At 36.4% G+C, this 16,971-nt stretch overlaps 3 protein-coding genes across 5 annotated transcripts; 1 reads left to right on the forward strand and 2 right to left on the reverse strand.

Moving 5' to 3' along the window:
* Positions 1–436: 436 nt before the first annotated feature.
* LOC111470134 (phosphoserine aminotransferase 2, chloroplastic) lies at positions 437–2,166 on the forward strand. Its single transcript, XM_023115633.1, has one exon. It carries the CDS (start codon positions 573–575, stop codon positions 1,851–1,853), a length of 1,281 nt encoding a protein of 426 aa, XP_022971401.1. The 5' UTR covers positions 437–572; the 3' UTR covers positions 1,854–2,166.
* Positions 2,167–3,159: 993 nt separating this feature from the next.
* Positions 3,160–12,992, reverse strand: LOC111470153 (protein GRIP). Of its 3 annotated transcripts, none has more exons than XM_023115657.1 (22): positions 12,760–12,992; positions 12,052–12,503; positions 11,827–11,942; positions 11,050–11,219; positions 10,372–10,465; positions 9,599–9,685; positions 9,432–9,512; positions 9,025–9,150; positions 8,401–8,509; positions 8,233–8,312; positions 7,068–7,196; positions 6,888–6,988; positions 5,794–5,927; positions 5,584–5,681; positions 5,369–5,488; positions 5,246–5,270; positions 5,070–5,128; positions 4,589–4,660; positions 4,467–4,514; positions 4,249–4,354; positions 4,044–4,102; positions 3,160–3,595 (listed from the first exon to the last, which is right to left on the reverse strand). In XM_023115657.1, exons 2-22 carry the CDS (start codon positions 12,494–12,496, stop codon positions 3,488–3,490), a joined length of 2,367 nt encoding a protein of 788 aa, XP_022971425.1. In that variant the 5' UTR covers positions 12,497–12,503; positions 12,760–12,992; the 3' UTR covers positions 3,160–3,487. The 3 variants fall into 3 exon arrangements, with proteins under 3 accessions (XP_022971425.1, XP_022971424.1, XP_022971426.1); XM_023115656.1 differs by having other exon boundaries at positions 12,052–12,678; XM_023115658.1 differs by lacking the exon at positions 12,760–12,992 and having other exon boundaries at positions 11,827–11,934; positions 12,052–12,217.
* A 1,217-nt stretch (positions 12,993–14,209) lies between these two features.
* LOC111470074 (protein STRICTOSIDINE SYNTHASE-LIKE 6-like) lies at positions 14,210–16,409 on the reverse strand. The gene is made up of 4 exons (XM_023115548.1): positions 15,917–16,409; positions 15,241–15,548; positions 15,035–15,167; positions 14,210–14,587 (listed from the first exon to the last, which is right to left on the reverse strand). The coding sequence occupies exons 1-4, from the start codon at positions 16,319–16,321 to the stop codon at positions 14,282–14,284; spliced, it is 1,152 nt and encodes a 383-aa protein (XP_022971316.1). The 5' UTR covers positions 16,322–16,409; the 3' UTR covers positions 14,210–14,281.
* Positions 16,410–16,971: the final 562 nt, after the last annotated feature.

Here is a 16,971-nt window from a genome sequence, read left to right on the forward strand (position 1 = left end):
AGCATTTCATTGAAAAAGTGAAAATTTGACCTTATAACCTATAAAAGAGGTTAACGATACTTCTCATTCGAGTTCTCTGTAGAGTTTTTTTTACTCTGGCTACCATAAATTTAAATGAAAATTTTCATGGTGATAGAATTAGATGAGAGGTGGGATTTTCATCCTTGCCCACCTGAGCATCTTTATTATTAAACAAAGTTCGACTTTATTCTCAATAAAGAGATTAGATGTTCCAATTTTGTATTCCATATTTAAATAGGAAAATTATTTAAGAAAAGTATGGTATTAATTATAATAATAATAATAAAAAAAAAGGTGATATTTAATATAAAATATTAATAAGAAAAAGGACCCACAAAGCAAAATATTTTTTTACTAAGCTTTCTCTTGAAAGAAGAAAAAAACAAACAAACGAACATACAAACAGAGAGAGCGAAAAGCCCTCCCGTCCTCCTATAAAACCGCTTGTAAGAAGCCATTGTTGCGTCCACCAAACCCTTTCCTTCAAAAACCTGACTCAGTTCTTCATCTTCTTCAAATCTTTCTCCCTTTCTCTCAAAATCTCCACATCCATGGCGGCCACTACTTCCCCTACCTCCTTTCTTCTTCAGAATCCACATCGCCACCATGTCAAATCTTCCATTTCCACCTCTCACTTCAACACCCTTCCTCTCCCTTCTCCCTCTCCGAAGCGCATCTCAATCTCCTGTGTAGCGTCCACCGCCACCTCTGTCGGGATCCAAAATCCCTCTTCGTCGCAGAATCCTTCCCATGATCGGGTCTTCAACTTCGCCGCTGGCCCTGCCACCTTGCCGGAGACTGTCCTGAGAAAGGCTGAGTCCGAGCTCTTCAACTGGCGCGGATCTGGCATGAGCGTTATGGAAATGAGCCACAGAGGTAAAGATTTCACATCCATAATCCAGAAGGCCGAATCAGATCTCCGTAGCCTTCTGGATATTCCCTCCGATTACGCCGTTTTGTTCTTGCAGGGTGGCGCCACCACTCAATTCGCTGCGATCCCTTTGAATCTGTGCAAGCCCGACGACACCGTCGATTATGTCGTCACTGGTTCATGGAGCGACAAGGCCTTCAAAGAGGCTCAGAAATACTGTAAACCCAAGGTAATTTGGTCCGGCAAATCGGAAAAATACACCAAAATCCCTGCATTCGAGGGTCTGGAACAAAGCCCTAATGCCAAATATATGCATATTTGTGCAAACGAGACCATCCATGGAGTTGAATTCAAGAACTACCCTAATCCGAAGAGCCTCTTGGTGGCTGATATGTCCTCCAATTTCTGCTCGAAGCCTGTGGACGTATCCAAATTTGGGATAATTTATGCAGGAGCACAGAAGAATGTAGGGCCATCTGGGGTCACCATTGTAATCATCAGGAAGGATCTGATCGGTGGAGCACAAGAGATCACTCCAGTGATGTTGGACTACAAGATCCACCATGAAAACTCTTCGCTCTACAACACCCCACCTTGTTATGGCATCTACATGTGTGGATTGGTATTTGAAGATCTGCTGGCACAGGGGGGGCTAAAGGAGGTGGAGAAGAAGAACAAGAAGAAGGCCGAGATCCTTTACGAGGCAATCAACCAGAGCAACGGGTTCTACCGGTGCCCGGTCGAGCCATCGGTGAGGTCATTGATGAATGTACCATTTACTCTAGAGAAGGCAGAACTGGAAGGTGAGTTTGTGAAGGAAGCAGCAAAGGAGAAGATGGTTCAGCTGAAGGGACATAGATCAGTGGGAGGAATGAGAGCTTCAATATACAACGCAATGCCATTGGCTGGAGTGGAGAAATTGGTTGCTTTCATGAAGGAATTCCAGGGAAGGCATGCTTGATAATATCATCATACAATGTGAGATGTAATTTGCAGGTCTGAAGTGAAATGCTGGGTCTTTGTTTTGTTTTGGGTTTTTTTTTTTTTTTTTTTTTTTTTTTTTGTTGGTGATCTTGCTGGATCTTTGTTTGTCCAATGTGGGGGTGGGGAGTTGTGTTTTTGAGATAAATTTTCACATGAGGATTTTTGATCTTCTGCAGAAAAAAGATGAGTAGTAGTAGTAGTTTAGGCTGATGATTATATAATAATCGAAGCTTTTGAGTCAAAAATTTCTAAAGGCTGCCATATCAATCAAGGATTTGACTCTATAATAATAAGCTCACACTTTTTTCCTTTTTTTAACCAATTCTAAAATTCTTAATTCTTTTGAAATGTATTGTAATTTTTATGTGTTTAATGAATTATAAAGCATCAAGCATATGTATGAAAAATAATTCTAGAGTTTTTTTTTTTTTTTTTTTTTTTTTTTTAAATAAAAAAATATTGTGGATCAGCTGAAGTTTTGTGAATTTTTTTTATTTATTAAAATTTATGAATTTAGAGTCAAGATATTAAAAAAAAAGACTTGGATGGAAAATTAAAAACAAAACCCTACATTCAAATCACCTTGAGGACAATATAAAGTACACATAATAGAAGGATCCAAGGAACCAAGGCTTTATTACTCACTGTTGTATGAAAAGGCCAAATTCTATTCTAATTCAATGTCACAAATGTAGTACAAAAAATTCACAACTGAACTTAGGTAGCACGTCAAGTTTAAAATAACGAGTCTTGTGAAACTTACTGTTATTTCCTTCAAACAACGGTGACCAGCGACTTGGGCAATGGCGTCGACGTAGATGAGTGAGTGGTGTGCAAAGAGGCATGACAATCTTCCTTGTCTCGGGATCGGCCAGTGCCTGGAGCAGGCAGTCAATGAAGGCAAGAGACAGTGACAATGGCGCTGGTGCAGGACGGGCAGCAGTGCCGTGGCTGCAGTGGTGGTCGCACAACATGCGGGAAGGAGAAGGAGAAAGTAGAAGAAGCGGTGACGCTGCTAGGCATGAGAGGAGGAAGGGTTGGACAGCCGAGCTGGCTGCTAGCGTTTTTAGAATTTTTGGCATGACAACAATTTTCAAAAACACAAAATAAAATAGCTATCCAGATCTCTAAATAAATATCCCAATCAGATTGCACCACCAACCCAACTTCAAAACAATGGCCTACTAAATTCAATTCATTTACCTGTAAGTGATCAATTTCGTTCACTTCCAAACACAAGGAGAAAAGAATCCATCAAGAGGTTCAAATGTAGCAGCAAACTATGAACAAAAAAATCACTGCATGCATATATTAGAAAACATTTTCATGAAATTACAGCACTCCTGCCTCCTCCTCTCAAAAGATAAATATAAATTTCTCTCCCTCTTCTTTCATGTTCCATGTAGATCTTATCTTAATGGTAACATTTCTCTGTAGATTCTCATTTTTGCATGAAAGAATGGTTTCTTACAAGAAGCAGTTCCGAATTCTTACAGTTACGGCAACTCTGCATGTCTGCCGGCAGTTGAAAACAACATTTGCTCAAGCCACAGTGGCAGAGGTTGAACCTGCAAAGTGCTGAGAAATTTTCAAGAGGCTCCCTCTCATCTGTCATGAAAATGCAAATCTTGAGAAGAGAGAGAGAGCAGATCCTGAAGAATCGGGGCTCGGAGGAACATCGGCCGAAGAAGATCGGTAGGCTTGTTGACATTTTTGTGTCTGTATAATAAGCACATCCACCAAAATTATTCACCATAGATGAGATGTGACTATTAAAAAAAAATGTGAGGCCAGGGTAAAATGTTTTTTTTTTTTTTGGTAGGGANGGGGGGGGGGGGGGGGGGGGGGGTGTTAAAGTTCATTACCATTTCCTTGTATACATTTTTCATGCCCATAATTGATTACAGATTTAGAACTATAGAGACTCATATAAACTATAGGAATGCAAGCCCACCAACCCAATTTTGAGAGCATGTCAATAATTCTGAAACATGATCATATTCCTATTATTTTAGGTGATCCTTTTAAGCCTTACAATGGTTTTCTACTTTCAGTTCCAGGTTCTTCTAACTGCTGTTGATAATTGGCCATATTTAAGAAAGTAAAACACAATATTTACTGATGATTCAGAGGATAGAGATATGATATAATAGAAAGCATATACAACCTCTTCTGGACTAAACTGGAGGAGCATGGCAACCACAGGCAGCAGAGCTTCTACTTCACCTAATAAAAAATAAAATTGAGGACGTGAAAAGGGTGTAAAATAAATAAAAGCCTAATATCAATCAATCTTTAAACCCATAAATTGGAACAAGGATAGTAATTGAAAAGGATTGGTTTTTTCAAAGCAGAAAAAAGTTATACCGTACCGGTTTCTAGGAGCTTCAAGATGACATTCTTCAGATATATCATGTCTACACCCTCCCTTCTCTGTGATCTTTCCATATCACGAAATTCAGCCTTTAACATTGCTTGCTACACCCATGAAATAATGTTTAAATTTCACACCAAAAATAATAGTAGTAGATCTACGATGACACGAACTATAAACATAATAAAAATTGGATCAATTTGGACTTAGTTTTACCTGCTGGCTATGCAGACGATTCTCCCGTTCCAGCTCCTCAATTTCTTCCTATAAATACAGAATTATTAGAATCATAATCTAGAAAATGAAATACAAATTATCTCAATCAGTGAATCAAATACTTGAAGAGCTAAGATATGCCGCTGTGATTGGGTCAGTTGTTCTTCCCTCTGAGCCTGCTGCCTTGCTAAAACCTGGTTAAGAGACGAAAATAGGAAACAATCATGAATAAGTTCACTATGTTTTAGATCCAGCTACTTCCACGTAAAATAATACATCAAAGAAGTATTACTATTATTTTTGTAAAAGGTGTGGATTATATGACTAAATCAGTCAAGTTATGCTAACATTGGCAAATCATGCAAACTAATTTTTAAAAATCATAAATTTTATGTAGCAATGGCAGTAAGCAACCATGGGGTCACATATACAAGTAAGAGAAAGAAAAGAAAATTTTCAAGTTAGATACCTTGATAGGAGAGAAATGGATAATGTAATTTAAACTTGACTATATATTTTAATTAATAAAACTTCTACTACAAAAATGATATTACAAACAAATATAAGTTACAACACATTTTTATGAGAGAACGTTGTACATACCAGAATCTGTTGTTCAGCAATGGAGGCGCTCAAATTTGATGAACCTTGCTGTTGAGTAGCTGATACCAGTTGAAGAAAAAGAACGTTAGGATTTCAATGGCCAGTTTTAGTCAATTGTCCAACTTCATTCGGTTATTACAGTATCAAATGAATAGGGACAAAAAAAAAATTCCTACCTGCAGTATTATCAATTTTATCTGCCTGAGATGATTATAGAAGACAAGGGTCAGTAATGAGTTTAGAAAGCACAATAAAAATTTTCAAAAAATTACAACCAAAAGGAGTAGAAATAAACATACGGGAGATTTTGATTCCAAAGATTGGCGAAGATTTTTATTATCATCTAAAAGCCTAGAAATTTCCGCATCCTTTTCCTCAATCATTCTATCGGCAAGATCACGGAATGAGTTATGCTCCTCCTATAGATTGCACAGCAAAGTAAGAACTTGAGGATAAAAGTATTTTAGCATAAGTCACAAGAAACAAAAAAACAAGAGAGAAGTATAATACTTGCCTTCAACTTTCTATACCCTTGTTTCAACTCTTCAAATTCCTTTTTGACATCTTGCTTAGAGGATTCTTCAAACTGAAATTTCAGAGCTTCACATCTGACTGCACATAAAATAATACGGTAAATAATCTTCTTTGCAACAACTAATGATACTAATCTATCACTCTGTAAAGGAAAACCAAGAAATACTATCATTCACACTGCAGATATTACTTCGCCATGATTCTTCCAAGTTCTGAAGGCTATGTTCCCAAGCTTCCTTTTCCAAATGAAGGTGCAAATCAGCAGATTCAAGCCTCTTTTCCAGGCTCTTAATATTTTCCGTAGCATCATTGAGGGCTGAATCTCTGTTACAAATGGAATTAAGAAGTTATCTTTTTTAAAAAAATGCTGTCAATTACTCAACTCATAAAACTTCGGCTAAACCTTATGGGGATAGATCAAAGTGAGTAAGTGACACATAAAACAAAATAGTCATTAGATGTAATGACAAAAATTGGCCATCATGAGACAATATTTTTGGGTGTCTAAGAAATCCTTCTTACCTAAAAATACAATGGGATATCCATGAGAAATATTAAATCACACTCGATGGCATTCATACATTTCATTTTACTAATGTATTATTCTAGTTTTTCTCAAACAAATAGAATCCGAAGAGAATTCCTCTCTCCGTCCAGGTTAGTGGGTTCTTCGTAAGCACAATGAAGAACGGCAATTCACATTTTTATCCATCGTCCAATCTCTCATCAGTATTGACAGGATGTCCAATACATCTTCTTTAAGTGCCATTCGTTACCCTTGTTTGTGTTAAGAATTTTGTTCATCAGGTGCTTGACAGACACCCAAAGCAAGGTTACAGTGCTTTCACTATGGCAATTAGGGCATCAATTTGGGAAATATGGCTGTAAAGAAATAGAGGATCTTCATCAGGGAGGACGCACTATGCCCCACCACCAGGTTATTTTTGTTTACTTTCTTAAATGTTCAAGATAAAAACAATCTATAACTACTTTCCCCTTTATAAATATCAATTGGAAAGATTTTTTGTAATTCCTTTCGATTAAGTTTGGTGGTTGTCTTATCTTCCCAGTTCCATGTACGTGAATACCTATGGTATATATTAATTTGTCCCACGATTGAGGCATGCAACTGACGTTAATCATTCATGGAACATCTTTATATGCACCCAACATTCAAATCAACCTCAGGTGGTATAACTGCTACGGAAGTTGCAATTTAAATTTGTAGCAACCGTCCTGGAGAAGATGAAAAATTAAAACAACGTATCTCAAGCATAAGACTACCTTTCTCGGAGATCTTTATCATTATTTTCCAAAGCATTTTGAAGATCTAGCTGAGCCTGATCCTTTTCAGCATATGCCAACGCTATTTCCTTTTCAGCCTCCTATAATGCAAAGTTTGATAATTGAAGAGAGCTCATAAATCAACATGGTTATTAACTTTACTTTTAGGTGTGTCCTCACCTTCAATGCTTCCTCAAGAGCTTTAATTTGGTCAGAGTCCACAGCAGCGGCTACCTCTGCTTCCTTCTTCTGAAGAAGTGCATGAGCACGAACCTTGTATGAAGAAAATTCATTTTCAAGGCGATTCCTCTGCAAGAATAAAGAAATTGCATCAAGCCAATTCTGATTTTATGTAGATGTTGAAGGGAAGAAATATCACTAAAAAAATCCATTTACGGGTAAAAAAATAGTAAATTTATTCCCATTACAGCATCAAAACTTCGGTAAAACAGGTTCTCGGTTTGTTAGGTAACTGAACAGTCACTGCTGATAGATTGATGGAATGTCTGATATCAGATGAATAAATAGAAAAAAAATGAAGCACTCGAAGACTATTTCATTAAATATTGGAGAACAAGAAATGCACAGTGAAATCTGAGCATGCAAAAGAGTGGAAGAAGTTATTCAACAAAATATTAGAGAACAAGCATACCTCTAGGACTATTCCTCTGAAAGATGCAATTATTTTATCTTTTCACATTTCTATTTGGGGTAGGAAACAAAAATTTCATTGAAGATATGAAATATTACATTTGTGGGAGTTCATCCCATAAACAGTACCTATCAAAAGGCATTAAAAAAATAACGAAAGTTTTTGGAACTTTAGCCTTCCAAATGTGCTCAAATGTAAGGGCGGGAGGAGCAACAAGTTGAAAATTCTTTCGTCAAGCGAGAGTTAATTAATTCAAGAAAGAGCCAAATTTCATCATAAAGGTAATGAAACCACCGATGAGAATTTTAAAACAAACCAATAGCAAAGAGATTCTAAATCATAATCTGAGGAACCTGGAAGCCTCCTTCTTGAGCAAGTCAAGCTCGAAGGCAGAATAGAAACAAAATTGCCTGCCTCACACCTGACTGGCCCTGTTCCATTATTTTTAGCCTCTGCCCATTAACAATTCCTGGTAATAGACTAACCCATTATCTTCTATGCCTATCCCTATACTCACCCGTTATCTCCTACTATCTGCTAAATCTTCCCTATACCAAAACAATTGCCAGCCTCATCATCCAGGCTCGTAAGACCTTCTTCAACAGCCCAATGAGTTACCAACAAGGAAAATAATAAATAGATAAGTAAATTGGAATGATTAAAATGATCGCAGATTCTAGTGGTTTATTATACCTCCTCTTTGATAGTCAGTAGTTCAGCATCTCTCGCACTCAACATCCGTGTTTTTGCAGAAACTTCCAGTTCCAGCTGACCTACCCAACAAACAAGAACGCAACATTTTGTCTGTTTCTTTTCAATATAAGAATCATCAACAAAAGTCAACAGGACTTCTTCTCATACTCCTCATTTTAGCAGCTTCAATTTCAGCACGAATGCAATTGCTCTCAGCAACCTCTAACTTCATTTTAAGTGCCTCTGAAGAAGCTTGCCACACCTCCTTTTCTTTCTCCTGTAGCATTATACAACTATCAATCTACGATTATAAAGCTGAAATTTGCATTCAAACTGAACCTGAATAAGGCCGTGACAACCATTGTGAAAAGAAATAAGCTAGAGATGAAAACGCAAGTCAGATCAACATGAATTCTCTAAAATAAACTAATATATCAGAAGAATGTCAACCTCGGCAATCTTATCCACAACATAAAATAAAGAGGTGAGTTACACCATCTGAATGTGCCTGTTCATGTTATAAGCAATCTTTTTCCTTTCTTTCATCCTCATGGATTCTCATGAACATCTTGCCCGTCAAGTCCTTAATATTGATAGAGAACATTTTAGGAGCTACAGAACTAAGTTTACCAAATAAAGTGTTTGCAAAAGAACGTAACTAAAGAGTCAAAATGGTAGTGGTACGGAATGTGTAAAAAAGTTCAATATATAACGTTCCTAATTCATTTGCAGAAGAGAGAGAATGATTTTGATAAATTTTCAAGAGTTCAAAGTTCAAAACAAAGAGCCTACATGTTCATTTCTCAGGTGAGCAAGCTCTCCTTTTACAGTTTCCGTAGCAGCTTTATGTCTAGCTGCCTCACCACTTGATGCTGCATCCATCTCTGCAATCTTTGATTCTTTCTCCGCAACTAATTCCTGGAAAATATATTCTTACAATCTTCACTAAAAGGAAAAAATAAAAATTTAGAACTATCACACAACGGTATAAAAAAAGGAGAATTATATTGCAACCAGAACTAACTCCCTTATACTTTCATCACAAGCCTTGTCTAGGTCCAATTAAGAAATTAACCCGCCCCTTTCTTCCTTCTCGAATCATCCACTACCTCTTAGCTATCAAAGACTATTGCCTTTTTATCATTTAATAACTGGGGTGTGTGCATCATAGATAAACTACAATTTGAATTAACTCTTACCTGTAGAGAAGAAATTGTTTCTGTAGCTTTATTTCTATCAGATAAAGCATCAGAAAGTTGCATTTGCAAGCTCTCCAAGCTCTGGATGAAAAAAAAAACACAGATGATAATTGGAAGATAATAGGGCGAATAGAAAGCATGAAATTCATTCAACATATATGCCTTGCCTTCTGATGTTTTGCAGAAAGGTCAGCTAGTGAAGCTTGCCTTTTCTCCTCAGCAGCTTGAAGCATTTTCTTCCCGTCTTCCAGCATCTGAAACACAGAGTTGAAACACATCGTTGTAGAATAAATATTTCAAAAGCCCTCCAGTAATTTCAAAGTAAAGGCATCAATGAAATTTTGGTATTTGATGAATTCATAAATCAGGAGAGTAAAATTATAATAAAGAAAAACATTAATTATGAATTTTTGATATAATATTTAGTTCTTCTTCTTGATACGATGGAGGAGTCATTTAATCACTTATTCATCTATTATGGTTTCATTTTACGGACTAAACTACTATTCAAACTCAACTTTTGTTATGACTTCAAAGGATGTGCATTTACTACTTCGTTGGGACAGTTTTGGTGGTCTTCCAAGCAATGGCTGCATAGGTATTGATAATGTGTCCTTTTTGCACTTTGTTGGGCCAAATACTTTAAGGATTACGTTTACTTACAGAAATTACTCTTTTTGAAAATTCTTAGTCTTCCCCTAATCCTAAATCCTAATTTTTACAGAAAGTTTTTTTTTTTTTTTCTAAATACTTAAGGATTACATTTACCCCTGTGCATAAAATTAGTAAACCATTGACCATCATCCAGTTCTTATCATGAGAAATTGGTAAAATACAATAATGATAAGGTCAATAATTAAAAAATGATTTAGCATTTTTTTTTTTTAACACAGTGAGAGTGATGTCAAAAAGCTTTCCGATACAAAGCATAATATAATACCTGGTCCTTCTCCGCAAGGGACTGCTGCAATGCCTCAATTGCACTTTCTTTAGGCTGCAATGAGTGTCGCAATTCTTCTATGTTATCTCGAAGCCTGTGCATTAGCGATGTCCATACATGGAAGAATTATAAAAACATAGTATAGTTGACCGTATAAAATTATTAAACTATTATAGTTGGTTCAACAGATAAAGTCAGTGGCATCTGGTTCTTATTAGAAAAAATGGTCTATTTTCTAGAAAAGTTCCAGGTTATCACCAATAATTGCTATACTAAATTTAGAAGTAAAATCTAATTTTTCTGCCAAAATGAATTTGAAGCATCTGAGGATATTTTCATAATTTAACTCCAAATAGATTATTCATATAGAGACAACAGTCAGGGTTCCTACTGCAAGATAGATTGAGAATTTGACAAAAACTGGAATAATTTTTAAAAAAATCATAAAGTGTCCCCTGAAAATGGAGTAGCTAGCAAAATACTTGGAATCAAAATCATAATTTCCTACCTTAATCCCCTTTGGCCAAAAGAAAATATTAATAATATAGGATTCATCATCCAAACAGACACTCAGCCATGAACAGAGAAAGACACTATTCAACATGGTAGTTTCTAAATTCAAACCATAAAGTTATAATAATAATAATAACAATAAATAAAAAGTCACAGAGATTTTACTTGTTGTTTGCACTTCTTAATTGTTGCCTCTCTGCATCTATTGCTTTCAATGCTTCATTAGCTTGTTGCCGAGTGCGTTCTAGTTCTTGTTGCAGTGCAGTCTGCTGGGACGTTGCGCGCTCTGCTCTTTCATTAACATCACGAAATCGAGCCTCAAGGTCATCTTTTTCCTGCAATGTTTAAGCATACCATCAAAACAAGCAAAGTGATTTCTCAAAGTTTATGTAGACGCCTGTATGTCTTACAAATACACGTTCCTTTCCCCTCCAACATAAAGAACAAGGAAGAAGACTGGATGCAACATTGCAAGAACACCTTCAAGTACCATTTCATTTACATTCAATGTTTTTGTATACTATTGACCCATAACAGCAACATGATTAAGTTACTCTTCAGTTTGGAAAAAAAAATGACATGAGACACATAAAATGATCTCTTAAGAAAAAGTTACAAGATAAATTTAAAATAATATACTTCAGCTTTGATACAACATTTTTAACAGATTATTTGGCCAAACATAAAGCATTTAATTTTTGCCAAAACACATGCATTATAGTGAATATAATTGACCGAATAAAACACAAAAAGATCAAGGTAATCCATACATCTAAGAAATTGCTCGGATATGCAAGAATAGTAACAGAAATATACAATCCTCTGTTAGAAGCTCCCACACACTTACTGACTTGGTAATCATAAAAATTTGATCTCAAAAACAGTGTAGATAGAATATGCAATAGGATACAGTTAAATAAGCACAAGGAACACAGCAAACACCTTCTGAACATCTTGAATACGCTGTTTTGCACGTTTATGCAGCCTGCTAAATTTTGAGTCCAGGTCAGAATATTTCTCATCACGTTCTTTTATTTCTTGCTCCAACTTCTGTTGAGCTACATAAAGAAACATTTATCTGCTATAAAATTAACGCAAGAAGTTTCCATTTTGAAAATTCTAAAACAATCTCAACCAATTACAATTTACGTTCAGGTTAGATCAGACCTTCGACCAGCCTTGCAGAAAGCTCTTGAACTTTTGCATCTGCTTCTGAATGGGCTTCTCGGAGATGCTGCAAAGCTTGCTCTGCTGCTCCTCGTGTCTGCTTTTCCTCCAAAAGTTCTTTACTCAAAGACTCAATTCTTTCTTGAAGTTCCTTCAAATCAATGGATTCTCCATCTGTCGAATCAATTTCTTCGGTTCGTTCTGGCACATTCTCCACAATCTGGAGAATTTTTATGCTTTCTAACCGAGACTTTAAGTATTCATTTTGAGATTTCATATCGATAACCATTTGTACAAGCTCATCATGATCATCGGAGCATTTATCGCCATCAGAAAACCTATCTTCCACAACAACATGGCCATTGCCCTTATGGTTCACGCCGGATTTCAGCTTCTCAGACATTGTCCCCGGAGTTTCACTAGCATCACCTTCCTCCGAAGACATTGTTCCACTACTCAATTTCACCGCTCAAACCAAATAAGAAATCAATCCGCAAGACCAAAATCGAAGACTAATTAATTCAATTGAAACGCACTGCACAATTATTCACTCCAGCAGTTTCGTTGCCGAATCACAGAAATCTTGGAACAAAATCCAGATCATACCTCGTTCCCGCACTCGACGTGCTTGCAAAAGAAAACAAAAAACGGAGATCTTTAAATTACAGCGTGCAATTGGAGAATAAATGTCTAGAGAAATAACTATACCTTGTATCAAGAAGATAGAAAATGGCAGCCGGAGATCTATCACGGCGGGTACGGGAAGAGGCAAAAAAGAGAAGATTGAGATCTGTGGCGCTGAATTTGTTATTGATAAATCTGGCCGCTGCAGATGAGAGGCTAGCAGAAAAATTCAGTTGGTCGCCACTCTTTCATCGGAAACGTCCGATGGGCGTCAGCTGTAACCGGATTCTACTTGGTAATTATGCCTCCCGCGAGCGACTTCACTGCATCTCTATTTATACCTCTCTTTTTCGTGTTTTCATTTCACAATTTCACTCATTCTCGTTAAAGTATTAGTCGTTAAATCTAAATATATAATTATGTTTTTACGTCGATAAATCCTTAATTTTGTGTCTTTTCTCCGTTATTAAAATTTAAAATTTTATTAAATATAAGATTGAAAGTTATACTATTATAATAAAATTTTAATTTTTAATTTTATATTTTTTAAAATTTACAAATGTACTAAATATGAAAATAAAAGTTAATAGCTTATTGAATATAAAATTCAATTATAGATAGTGAACGAGTTTTTTTATATACATAAAATTAATACGTTAATGATTTATTAAACGCCAAATAAAAAAAATTAATAACTTATTAAATACAATATTAAAATTTCGAATGTAACCGTCCAAACCAACTATTAATACATATTGTCCGCTTTGACTGTGTGTTTAAAACCTGCTCTTTGGAAGCCTATCATCTTCACTTGCACATCACCCCGAGTTTTAACTGTTCAAGCCCAAAGCTAGTAAATATTGCACATCACCCCGTGTCTAGCTCAATACCATTTGTAACAACAGTTCAAGCCCAAAGCCAGTAAATATTGCACATCACCTAGTGTCTGGCTCAATACCATTTGTAACTGTTCAAGCCCAAATCTAATAAATATTGTCTACTTTAGCCCATAGTTATCCGTATCAATATTTTTTGGCTTAATAGAAATAAATATACAATAAATAACTCTTTCTTTCTCTTAATTAATAACTTAATCTTTCTTCAACTATATATATATATATATATATATTCTTTAATCTTATCATAATTTAATTATTAAGATATATACTTTAAATTAAATTGACAGATTAAAAGTTTAAACTATGAAACCATATTTTTTTTTAAATATAATGTGACAAATTTGCTACCATAAACATATTTAACATTACATAATTATTTAACCAATAATTTAAATTTCAAATGAAATACTTCCAATTAAATATATAATAATAATAATTCAAAAAGTAATTTAGTTGTTGACAATTATTAACTAAAAATGACTTTGACGTTGATATGGAAATAAATTTTTCAAAACTTTTAAATTCAAATTTAATTATAGACCAAAGAAAGTTGAACACGCATCTTTAATAATGACCGATTAAAACTCAAAAAGTTTTAATTTTATTTTTAATTGAATTAATTTCCAACTAGTCGGTATTAAAAATCACTGTTATTATTAATTATTATTTATATAGAACATAAATGGTCGGTACGTGTCGTCATTTTCTTACAGGTCACCAGAGTTGGACCATGGGCAACCGGCGGTTCTAGCAGGATACCGGTCCAAATTCAGGCGAAGAATGCCGGGAAACACGAAAGATCCACAGTAGAGATGGTTTTTAATCTTCAATCCGGTGGTTATCATCGACAATCCGTAATCATAATACCAACCAACTTGTTTCCCTTCAAGATTCACGGCCACCGCGCCACCGTTCTTCTCCAAATTCGGCCGCCACCCGTGCCTCCTCGTTATCGCCATTATCTTCCTTATCACCGGATATTTCAGAGCAAGGTACCAAAAACTCGTCATCTCCTGCAAATCCAAGCATTAATTAAACTACACTGGTATAATATTATCTACTTTAAACATGACATGACTTTATTTTGAGCTTCCCAAAAGACGTTGTATCAATGAAGATGCCTTACTTATAAACTAATGATGATTGGCTAAGCCCAAAAACGTGCCCTCGAACAGTCTCCCCTTAATCGAGACTCGACTCCTTTTCTAGAGTTGGCTAAGCCCAAAAGAATTCATCGAGATTCAACTCCTGTTCGGGCATAACTATTATACTATATTAAGAATCACGACTCTCTATAATGATACGATATTGTCCACTTTGAGCATAAAGCTCTCGTAGCTTTGTTTTGGGCTTCCCTAAATGTCTCATACCAATGGAAATGTATTCCTTACCTATAAACCTATGATGATTCCCTAAATTAATCAATCTCGACTCTCTCCCAATAGTTCTCAACAAATTACCATTGGAAGTCCAATCCAGAAATGGCCATGGCCGTCATATTTGATGTTGTCCGGCATTCCTGGTAAGTTATCCACGAATTTCTCAATGCTTCCTTTGCGATCTCCGGCGATGTAATATTTTCGACATCTTCTCCTGTAATTTTCAAGAATCGAAAACTTTCAATTTTATATTTAATAGATTTATTCAAACAATCAAAGAATAGTACAGCGGAGTTTCGCAGAAGACGACGAAGTCTTGGCTGGGAGCGACCGCGACGCCATTGGCGAAATAGAGGTCTCCGACGAGAAGTTCAGTGGTTTTAGTGGTTGGATCGTAGCGTAAGAGTCGACCAAGCGGCCTGCCTTCTAACATATCGAAGATGAAATTATGGAGTCGATACTTGGACGAAGCGTCGGTGAAATAAACCGTGCCGTTGTCGGCCACGTCGACGCCGTCCGTCAGCTGGAATTTTAGGCCGCCGGCCTCCGTGGTTAAGGTCTCCACCACTCCCTCTTTGCTCACCTTCAACAGCCCCTGCATCAAATTTTCATAACCAAACGCCGTCTAACTTTATTCCCAAGGGCATTTTCGGAAAAATAAAATAAAATAGTTCATTTTCATTTGGTGACAAAAAATAATTTCTTTTTTTATAATTGCAAAAAATTATTAAGATATATATATATATATATATATATTGGAGGCTGATATCCTCAACTAAAAAATAAATAAATAACTTTAAAATTAAAGTTTAATTTTTATAACTTTAAAATTAGAAATTCATCTACATAATTGCTATATTGTAAAATAGTATTGGAATTATTGCAAAAATTCTGGCTTTACTGGATGAACTAAACCGTAAGTTAACGGAAAAAAACATAAAAGAGAAATTTACAGTGTTGTACCTTGTCAGCGTCGGCGACAAAAACGGAGCTGTCATGTCCCAAAGCGACACCGAGAGGGCGGCCGCCGGTGAACGCCCATTTCTCCACCGCCGAGTCATTCAATCTAACTCGCTTCAACCACCCATCCGAATCTCCCGTGTAAACGAGTCCCAAATCCGAGTCATAAGCAAAGTCCTCCGGTGCCTTCAGCTCCGCAACCCCGACCCTCTCCGCCCCCTGCAGCACTCTACCATTGCACTTCTCCACCGCCTCCACCGCCAGACTCAATTCCTCCGCCGGCAGCGAAGCCGGGTCGAAAGGGTCGAGTTTGTAAAAGACGACGGCTGTGGCTACGAGAGCAACCGCCGTGATTTTTAGAGCCAGCGGCATGCTGAGGGACGGCGGCGGGTTGTTCGACTCGGGCATTGACTCAGTCGGTGTTAAAGAGGCGATGGGATATATGAATAGAGAGACCAATTATATTGGTTGTGCTGACATTTGCTTTTGGGTTAGTTGTTAGGCCAATATAATACTATATCTATATATTCTAGATATATATTAATGGGTGGTATATCTTTTAATTTTTTTTTTCTAAATAATATAAAATATTAATTTTTTCATGCTTCAGTGTTCTCCATAGATGGAGAGTCGAACGCCGATTTATTCGAAAAGGTTCTCTAAATTTAATTAATGGAAATAGTGTCTCTTACTTATATATTCATGATCTTCTGAATCTGAGCTTGATTTTTTGGCTTCCCATCTTTAAGCTTCTTCCTCTTGTGGTGGATGGCATTTGGGGGGTTTGATGCAATGTTGGTTTTATCAAGCTTGTCAAGCTGAACCACTTTGAGATACTTTTTTTTTTTTACCTCTTATGGTGCATATGGTGCACAGGCCTTGTGCAAGAACGATGGTTGACATCTGAGCTATAACTCTCGTTCCCCTTCAAGAGTCAAACTACTACCTTTGGGCATGTCTTGGATCTAGGGAGATGAGCCTTGGGCAATCAATAATTGGTCCTGTCCATGTCAATCTCTTGGTCTACCACATCTTCGTCGGTCCTACTGGTCTTTAAG

The sequence above is a fragment of the Cucurbita maxima genome, unplaced genomic scaffold, assembly GCF_002738345.1.
Source record: "Cucurbita maxima cultivar Rimu unplaced genomic scaffold, Cmax_1.0 Cma_Scf00043, whole genome shotgun sequence".
Lineage (NCBI taxonomy): Eukaryota > Viridiplantae > Streptophyta > Magnoliopsida > Cucurbitales > Cucurbitaceae > Cucurbita > Cucurbita maxima.